Below are 10,556 nucleotides of genomic sequence, written 5' to 3'. Positions count from 1 at the left end.
AAAAAAAATATTTTCCTTCAATCCAATATGGCTGCCAAACCATGTGACCTCTCAAATATTCATGAACACCCTGGTATCCCCAAGGCTTGGGGATCATGTGTGTGAAGTTTCCTCTCGATCTGTCCAACCATTTTGGAGATCTTTCAGAGTTTTAGGCTAACTCAAATGTGGCTGTGAAAACCATGTGACCTATGTCGTCATCGGTTGGGAACTTTTTGTTCCTCATGGATAGGTGGTCATACCTGTAAAGTTTCTCCTCGATCTGTTCAGCCCTTTTGGAGAAGATTTTTGAAGGTTTTTATTGAACAAGCTCAAATGAGCTAAGATCCTCGTCCTCTTAATGATGACGTCATAAAAAACGAATATGACGTCATTGTGATGTAACAGGTTTGCGATAGATTATCTGTGCTAATGTCCGGCTTGATTCCCGAAAACAAAATTCAAACAGCTTGCCGAGTTTCGGAGATAATGGTATAGGTGATTTCCATTAGCGGCGATATTATGACGTCAACTTTTTTTCTCGGAAGAATTTCCAAAATCAGAGATGGTTACTGCCTCCGCGTGGGCTTTCTGCATATACATGGCAAGTTTCACGAAGATCCGATGAAAACTCTGGGTTGTGAAACAAAAAATGTCAAAAAATATGAATGACGTCATAAAAATGGATATGACGTCATAGTGATGTATCATATGTGCGGTAATTAATCTCTGCTAATGCTCTGTTCGATTCCCGCAAACAGAATTCAAAAAGCTTACCGAGTTTCGGAGATAATTTTTTAGGCGATTTCCATGAGTGGAGATATTTTGACGTCATAACTTTTTTTTCGAGGAGGAATTTTCAAAATCGGAGATGGTTACTGTCTGCGCAGGGTATTTTTACATATATATATATATATATATATATATATATATATATATATATATATATATATATATATATATATATATGCCAAGTTTCAGGAAGTTTCGATGAAAACTGTCGGCTGTGAAACAAAAAAGTCCACAAGAAGAAGATAAAGAACAACAACGTGAGTAAGACTTAGAGATCCTCCACGATGATCTTAAAAAAAAATGGTCGCTGAACCACGTGACCGCTGACGTCATAAATTTTTTTTTCTGGAAACCATTTATCCCTACATGACCCTCAAAAAATTTCATACTGATCGGATGTAGCTTTCTACATATGCAATTATGACGTCATAACGAAGGCACCTATAACATCATTACAAAAAAAAATCATTCTGATGCCCAATGGGGAGTGCTTGGCATGTGCCAAGTTTCAATATTTTTCCATGGAGCAGTTTCGGAGATACACTTGAGGTCCAGCCGACCCCACAACAAAAAGTGGGATCATGGTGGCCGTCTACGAAGAAGAAGAGGAAGAGGAAGAGGAAGAGGAAGAGGAAGAGGGATAGGGCGAGGAAGAGGAAGAGGGAGTGGGAGAGGAATAGAAAGTGGAAGAAGAAGATCCATGTATGTACGTCACATCTTGAAGGATTCATCGTGTTCAGTCAATAAGACGTGTGGTTGCCTCAATGGGTTTCCATGCCTGGTTGTTGGTAACAACAGATCGAGCCGAGAATGCATTTGCTGATGTTGTGAAAAATCCAAAGTTGTAGTTTTTTTTTTTTTAATATTATCGAGGAACAGAGGAAAGCTGCACTTTCCTGCACAGAAAGTTGAAACGGATCAGGTGAAACGTTTAAAAGGGTTAATTATTAATTACATCACCGAGTTCATACTTACAGGAACTGAATGTACCACAGAGTGTGTTGTGTGTTCGTTGGAAACCTTCTCGTGTGAAGGTTTTGGTGAGGGGGACGGGTGAAGCGGTTATTAGTAGATTTAAAAAAGGAATCGAGTATAAAATCTTCATTTATTTGGTGAGAGGAGGAATGGTTACACCGCGGACAGAAGCAGAGGCGAGGGGCGGGGCGGGACGGGATCCAGAGGTCGGGCCGATGGCGAGTGTCGGCATGGAGTCCGCGCTCCACGTTCCCGAGGGTTGTGGTGAAGAGGATATGGCCGCCGTGCGGGACTGGCTGTTCGACGTGTTTCGGCCCCGTGGGGTAACGGTCATGTACCTGCACCGAGTGTTGGTGTGGCAGAAACCGCGACACAGCGCCTTCCTTTTCTTCGCCATGCACGGACTCTTCTGGTAGGCCCAAGGCTTTTCCCGATTTTCCTTGTCACGGCCTCTGAGCCTTATCGTTTGAGCACCTGCTCTTTCGCCCCCATCAGCATGACTTGTTTTGGTGTTTTTGATGAGTTTTCTGAACTGTATTTAATTTATACTTTTGGTAATTGTCTTGAGAGCGTCACTTGCACGACCGTTGGCCGTTGGAGGAGAGGGTCGGGTGCAGCGGGGATGGGCAGCACACTGGTACACTGAGTGACGCGGCAATGCGGCAACCACAGCGGAACCCCGGCAACCACAGCGGCACACTGGTACACTGAGTGACGCGGCAACCACAGCGGTACACTGGTAAACTGAGTGACGCGGCAACCACAGCGGTACACTGAGTGACGCGGCAACCACAGCGGCACACTGGTACACTGAGTGACGCGGAAACCACAGCGGTACACTGGTACACTGAGTGACGCGACAACCACAGCGGCACCCCGGTACACTGAGTGACGCGGAAATGCGGCAACCACAGCGGCACACTGGTACACTGAGTGACGCGGCAACCACAGCGGAACACTGGTACACTGAGTGACGCGGCAACCACAGCGGCACCCGGCAACCACAGCGGAACCCCGGCAACCACAGCGGCACTGGTACACTGAGTGACGCGGCAACCACAGCGGCACCCGGCAACCACAGCGGCACCCGGCAACCACAGCGGCACCCCGGTACACTGAGTGACGCGGAAATGCGGCAACCACAGCGGAACCCCGGACGCAAATGGTTTCGGCCGAAGGGGATCCTCTGCCTCAATGAACATCCCGAAATAGTCTTGCTGTATTGCGAGCAATGGGGTTTGTGAATGAGATCCCTTCACCTACACAAACAGTTTATAAAAGTTTCACTCTTGTCCGAAGATGTAACGAGAGCTGCTTTGCTTGTGCGTCCTTGCACACGACGCAACCGGCTTAACGTCTCCGAAAGACTGCTGTGTGCGATGCAACGACCAATTCCCATTGAAGAAGTTGATGTTTTGAATCGAATTCCCTTTGGCGATTCATTTGAAGAACTCGAGAAAATTTAATCATTCCATATTTGTTTTAATGACGGTTGTGAAGGCTTATTAGAACGAGTGAAGAAGCCGTCCTTCCAGACTGGTTAATTACTCCACAATTATTGACTAGTTCATAACCCCACAATACTTGTATGATTGATATATATATATATATATATATATATATATATATATATATATATATATATATATATATATATATATATATATATATATATATAATATATGTATGTGTGTGTGGAGAAAGTGTAACCTGCATGTAAGATGTTTGGGTTAATGGGGGAAGAAAATATTGGTGAAGATGGGGGATGATATGAGATGATTGTGCACTGCCTTGCTTGAAGCCCTGGAGTTAAGAGTGTGACTGAACTGCCTCCGAGGAATTTCTTTCAGGCATTTCTGCAAACAAGAGAAAAGAGGAATAACAAAGTGGAGGTTGGTGGTAAACCAGGATTTTAGGAGTTTAACTAGAAGTGGTTACTGGAAGAACGTGTGCATCCCGGAGAAGTTGTTTGGAAGGGTTGAAGAGCAGAGAATGAGATACCAATAATGGTGAGAGCCTTCGATTATATAGAATCCAGGACAGACAGATGTGATGCTGAAGCCCCAGCCCATAAGGGAGAGCAGTATTCCATTGAGTGATGGACAAAGGCCCTGTTGTAGCTTGTGAGTTTTGATTTTTTTAAAGGAATGATTAACGATGTTCGGTCTGCGACTGCCTTTTGAGTTCAGCTTTGTGATGTGGTCAGTTCAGGAGAGGTCATGGCTGCTTGTGAGACCTAGAAGTCAAGAGAATGAACCTTTTATAGTGGCTGACCATTGAAATTAATAGGTGGGTTTGTTTGATGATCCTTCTTGAATGACAGCGTAAGACTGAGATTTTCCAAGATTGAAAGATGTGTTCCGTTTATTTGGCCAATGTCTAATCGATTTCGGATTAGCACAGTGCAATGCAGCTGCTGTTTGCCTGTCATTGTGGTGGCATACATGTACAACCCAACACATTGTGGAGTCATCTGCAAATACGAAGAGTTTTTGTTTTCAGAGCTTCAGAGAAGTCATTTATGTCTGAGGAACAAGACGGCCCAAGAGACTGCATTTGGGGAGGGGAGGGGAGGGGGTGGTGGGAGGGGGAGCACTCAAGCCTCCACTGGGAGAGAGCTTAATTGATTGCCACAAATTGACTGTGCAAGTCAGACCGCATTGCATAGGCCAAGATATTTTGAAGGAGTCTTTCCTGACATCTTGCTTGAGCTTTAGCCTTGCCAACAGTTGGTGAGAGAGGAGTAACAGCATGTCCATTGCTGAGTGAACGGGGCATACTCCAAACTAATGGACAATCTGATCTGGCTGTTTGAAAAGATGAAATAACATGACTGATATCTGACATCTGCAGCAATGATGGACCATGACTTGGCCTGTGATTGCAATTAAGCTCACTTGTTTATCGTCAAGAGGAACACCGACTTCCAAAGGAGAGAGGCATGTCGAAGAGAGCAGAAAAATGAGGAGCAGAGCAGGATTTGTAAACCTGGGTATTTTGTGCAGTCTGGGCTCAAAACATCACTCTTCAAACATAGTTGGTTGCCCATTATAACTGCAGTTTTCTTCCTTTTACCTCCCAGTTTGTGTTTTTTATATAGAGGTGTGCGTGTACGACAGTTGAACACAAAAACCCAGTCTGACATTTAAAGTTTCCTGTCTCGGGATGAATGTGATAAATTAATGCTTTTTAACCTTGTGAGTTCCTTTATCGTTAAACGTGACATTTAAATGTTTAGGATAAAACATCAAGCTGTTTGATAATCCAATGTAATGGTTGGTTGAAGCAGCCCAGTCTGAAGATGTAGCACATGTAATACGAGTAATTTGGTTAAAATTGAACATAATTGTTTGTTGTGTTAATAAATTGTGGTGGGAAAAACAAAACGCTTGACATCGCAACAGTGTTAAGTCTCTAAATGCTTTTTGGTTTGTTTGTTTGTTTATATAGACGCTTTTACGAAACTACCTTCCTTTATCCATTTCCATTGGTGAAGTTTAAGCACCACAATTACCGTATTCTGTTCCCAAACTATGACTATTAAATCTTTCACGCATCACCTCGTTCCAGCAAGACTCTGCTCCCTGCCACAACGCTTCAAATGTGCGACGGTTCTTGGATGATGTCTTCCCAGATAAGTGGATCGGTGGACATGGATCAATTGCTTGGCCACCTCGTTCGCCTGACCCATCGGCATTGGACGACATTTCACGGGGCGACGTAAAACTGTTGCTTATCATCAAAAGGACGTCCGTTGGATGAACACATGGCTATGATCACAAATGCAACTCGTGAAATTACTCAGCAGCAACTCGACAATGTTTTCAACAAGTTGGAAAAACGGATTGAACGATGTATGGCAGTTGTGTTGAAGCCTAACGGATTGAACTGTATTGAGAAAAAAATTCTACGAGTCACACTTTAATGTACCCTTTATAGTTTGTTAATATAATGTGAACATCAAAAGTAATAAAAGTTCAACGTCGCACAAGGACTTTATGGACACCCCATGTAATATGTCGATGGCTCCCAGTAAGGATAGTAACAGTAAATTTATCCATAAATTGTGATGACAATGAGTGCTACCCAAAGGTACACACAACCTACATGCATTTTGTTTTATTTTAATCGTTCAAAGGAACAGGATTGAAGAAAATGTGGGAAATGGAAATGAAGTACAACACATCGAGACACGAGAGTTCAAACGAGTTCTTTATTGGGCTTAAAAAAAAATCTATACTTCACAAGTGTTGTTAATAAGCTGTCAATTGTTTGGTAAAATTGATTTTAAATTAATATTAATTACCATATTCTGCCTTTATTACTTTTCTGTAATGTAAATGTGATAATCGAATTTAGTACATCACCTTGTACAGCGAGTTAGGCCATGAATTTGTAGTTTGGCCGGGGTATTGACAGTAATTTCCTACTATTTGTGAAACACACCATGGGATCACGAATGTCCAGCAATCGATGCTTGTAAACGGGTCGTTACGTTAACTTGCAGCGCACCTTTCAAGGCAAAACCTGCTTGTGAAGCAACAGTCGGTCTGTTTGTCGTTGGGTTGGGACTCGAACCCAGATTAGATACCTCAAAGGTAAGTGTGCTACCTATACACTGTTCTATCAGACCTCCCCCCCCCACCTCCGCACATGCAAAGCGAAAAGTGGGGTTAAGCAATTGCTTCATGTCCATCCATCTGTCTGTAAACATCAGTTTATGATTGAGGAACAACTTATTTAAATTGAATTTGATATTTTGAACACTAATTGGAACACAAAGCTGCACCTGCTGTTCAACAGTAATTTGTACTGATTGTGTATGCGCAGAGAGGAGTGAGATAACACTTTTACTCTGTCTGCCTGCTTGGCAGTCAAACAAAATTATAAATCATGCGCAGAGTACATGCCCTGTGGGAGATCTTGCTCCAAGCATGCAACGCATTATTTCTGACGCACACCTTTATTTGAGCGGTGTTTGGCAACTGACAGCTCTGTATAGGCAAAAAACAAACAAAAAAGAAACATGAAGTTATGTGAATGAAGCAAAAACATACCTACTGCTTATAATTCAAAACACCTCACTGCACTGGAAAATATGTGGACAGGAATACTGTATTGTAAATGGTGGAGACTTGTAATACCCTCCCCAACCTGGAGGTAGCATGACGTGATACACATTTACATTGAGAATTTGCGTCCCCCCCCTCCAAGACCCCTGACAACGATTAAAAACATCCTATACACTAATTGGGGTTATGCTGATCCTATATAGCAAGTCGATGTAATTAGCCCACAACTGTAGGAGGAGTAACGTGCCAAACAAACGCACAAACATCGGTCCGTTAATTATAGTAAGGATAAGAGCAGAAAGTGGGAAGTGATTGTGAATTTAACGTTCCATCTTTATTTACTTTTAACATTGTATTTAACAAATGGGGACAGGAGCAACGCAGGCATGATAGGCTGAATGGCCTCATGCACCAAATTTCCCTGTGTAACATTGCTAACAGGAAGAAATGGGGAGGGGAGGAAAGATAGTTGGGGGTGAGGGTGCATATAGTTGGAAGAGGGAGACTGAGACATTGTGATGTTGGTGGGGGAGGAGGGGATTGAGAACTTGGGGTTGGAAGGAGGGTAGAGTAATTCGGGTTTGGAGTCGTTGAGGATTTGAAGAAGAAGAAAGGGGGAGGGGATGACAGAGTTTGCTGAAGGGAGGGCAGAGAGAGGACAGTTCAGAAGGGGGGTAGTTCGTGAGTGTGTGTGTGCTTTTGGGACCTGAAGTTACATTTTACATTGCACAGAATTTCCATGGGTCTCAGTCCCATTGGGTCTTTTGCGTTCTCTCGGTATTTTGGATCTCCTGTGTCTTCAGGGTCTTTGGGGCATTTTCGTTTTTTGGGGTATTTTAGGAACTCGGGGTTGTTTGGGTACTTTAGGTTAAGTATTTCAGGTTACAATTGTGGGTGATGTCAGGTCAGCTCTGCAACCAATGGGTGAAGAGCAGATATACATGCATAATCATACATTTGCTCCATTATATATAGATTCCAAACAGGAAACTTACTGTTTTTAAGGACATCATAAAGGGTGCAAACAGACAAGAAGAACTCATGTAACGTGTTCGATAGGGTGGTGTGATTGACACTGGATAAAACGGTGGTAAATACTGGAATTTATTGACTATTTTCCGGTATATAAACCGCACTTTTTTATCGGCAAAAAAGGTAAAAGTTGGGGGTGCAGTTAATACACGGGCCTAGAAACATAATCGGTCTTAAAAACGATCGATGCTGAATTTCAATTATATTCCAAATGAACACTTTGTAGCAGTCGGAACTGCTGTTATGCTCAATTCTGCCATTTAAATTTTGAAAATCTGTTCAGGTTAAGAGTTTGTACAGCATTTTATTTACTATGTGCAAAATTAGTCATTTATTTTGAGGGTGAAAACCAGGGGTGTGGTTAATACACGGCTGTGGTTTATACATCGGAAAATACGGTATTTATATGACTTTTGCAATCTTCATTTTATTTAAATGTAATTATATATTTGAACACTCCAGAACACAAATCACCTTATCACTTCCAAGAACCTCCAGTCGGGCAGTACTTAGACATGTTAAATAGGGCGGTGTATAAAACTGCTGCGCTAAACTTCTAGAATTATTTTTTACGATTTTGAAAATCATTATTTTATTGAAATTGAAGTGTAGACTTTGCCATTGCAGAGGGTAATGCGTTCTATGAGCTCTCTAGTTTCATTTTGTATCGAATAACCCTGAGCCGTTCTTTTCAACATCTTATCTGCTGACGTTTCCTCGGTCCAAGTCAACTTTTTTGGGGAAATTATTCTCTGGTATTCACCTTTTGCTGTTCTTACTGATATGCATTTAAAGCTGCATACAAGACATTAGTGTATCATATAAGATACAAGAGTGTGATTCCAAAGCTGTTATCTTGCTGATTCCTATAATTTTCTTCAGGATGTTATCCAAGATGACGGTTGTCCTGAGGCCATACACATTTGTGGCCTCTGCTCTTCTACTACTCATCACTTTGCAGTCTTGTATCTACAATTTATGGCCACATATACGATGTGAGTACTTGTTTCAGAACAAATATCCATGCTTTAATAAGATTCATTACTGGTAATCATTTTAAATAATTGGTTTCATAATTTTCAGTTGTTTTTGACAGTACAGTATATTGATTGATATTGTTGCGGTTCTCGGAACCGCATGCATCCAACATGAAGTGGTCCCAAGACAGTTATTCCATTAATGTATGTGTAGATTGTCCCTTCCCTTTTGTATAGCGGGACAACAGGGGCGTGCATTGCGAGGATCTCATAGCTAGGTTTGCTTGCATCATTTCTTCTTCATTTAATTTCTAACGTCATTCCTACTCTTCTTTTCTAATTATTCCTGAGGTAAATCTGAGCCACGTGCACCCTTTGCTGTGAGATATGCCCTCAGCAAAGGCCAAGCAGGCATTACACCCCCACCCCTAAATAGAAAACAGCCTGCCAAACGCATGCACAGCAGTAATTTCCACCCAATGGACAGGAAACACACCCAACACGACGCCCATGCTGCACGGAACATGTACCGAGGAGACGGAAGAAACAGCACCTTAGAAAGGGTGCTCAAACACCCCATGAGCATCGACAGCACAGAGCTCCCGTCCTCAAGCGATCCCTCAATCGAGGCCGATAATAGAAAGGCAACCCCAGGCCATGTTGGGCGGGATGCAAGTGTGCAAGGCGCAAGTGGCGCTTTCCTTTCATACCATTTCTGGACGAGCTATATCGGCATTCTTTTCATTCTAAGCCTCCATATAATTATTATACTCGAGCGTTCCCCTCAATATCTGAACCATATTGGGTTTCGCCCCGCGCACACGATAGCAGAATCGGGCGAACGTGATCACTGGCCATGTGCGTAATGGTGGATCTACGCACACTGTCTGGAATGTGCTCAATGGCAGACCAGCGCTTATCTCGTGACACCTCATTGGACACATCTTGCTGTCTGTGCATGGGTTCGCCATAACATCGTACCTTCGGTCATCGCTGGCGGCCGCGGATGTTCCCCGCGGACGGCGGGCGTCTTCTTGCCTCTATGGCCAGTGGGGCTGCAATCTGGCAGAGGCATGTTGTGCAGCTCTGGCCACGTGACTCACACGGAGCGGGCACATTGGCTAGCGCTGATCGGGGTGTCTGAGCGGGCGTGTGGGACCGACGCTGCCCTTGGCCTGTCATCAGGGCACGGCTTGGGAGTTCTTGCAAGGAAATTCATGGCGCGGAGTTCGGTGTGGGCGATTCGTTTCATGTCGTGAGGTCTGAGCGGGATATTTTTGCGACGTGGGGTCATCTTGCCGGAAATGGAATGTTCTCCCTCTCATTCTCTTGCCGGAGTCTCTCTCTCTCTCCTCTCCCCTCTCCCCTCTCCCCTCTCCCCTCTTCTCGCTCTCGCTCGTCTGAAATCCTCGCTGGTCTGATTGCTTGTTTCTTTTTTTGTTTTGCTGTTCATTATACGTGGTGGTAAATTGGTCATTATTTTGCATTGTCACACTAAATTTGTTGTTGCACTGTTTATAAGGACAGCTGTTTTTTGAAAATGTTATTTATTTATTTAATTGTTTAAAAAAAATTTGCACAATGTAGCTATATGCAATAATGTTTTTTTACCATTACAATGAAGAAATTATGTTTTGGTGCAAAGTAGCACAAAGAGTGTTTAATTGGTCAAACTTTTAGCACAGTACAAGGTGGAAACGCCGTGTGGTATCTCAATTTATGTATTGGT

At 43.1% G+C, this 10,556-nt stretch overlaps 1 protein-coding gene across 1 annotated transcript in view; it reads left to right on the top strand.

The window, feature by feature from the left end:
* The first annotated feature begins 1,524 nt into the window (after positions 1 to 1,524).
* LOC147029830 (reticulophagy regulator 3-like) overlaps positions 1,525 to 10,556 on the top strand; it is a 58,656-nt gene continuing 49,624 nt past the window's right edge. The window contains exons 1-2 of the mRNA XM_085873195.1: positions 1,525 to 2,158; positions 8,733 to 8,845. Coding sequence (XP_085729321.1) covers positions 1,896 to 2,158; positions 8,733 to 8,845 — 376 coding nt within the window. The 5' untranslated portion in view covers positions 1,525 to 1,895. The remainder of the gene's footprint in view (positions 2,159 to 8,732; positions 8,846 to 10,556) is intronic.

This window comes from Eptatretus burgeri, chromosome 3, assembly GCF_056783735.1.
Source record: "Eptatretus burgeri isolate ZD-2024b chromosome 3, Ebu_testis_v1, whole genome shotgun sequence".
In the NCBI taxonomy this organism is placed as follows: Eukaryota; Metazoa; Chordata; class Myxini; order Myxiniformes; family Myxinidae; genus Eptatretus; species Eptatretus burgeri.
Note: the sequence above shows the minus strand (reverse complement) of the source record. Positions and strands in the feature narration are given on the sequence as shown.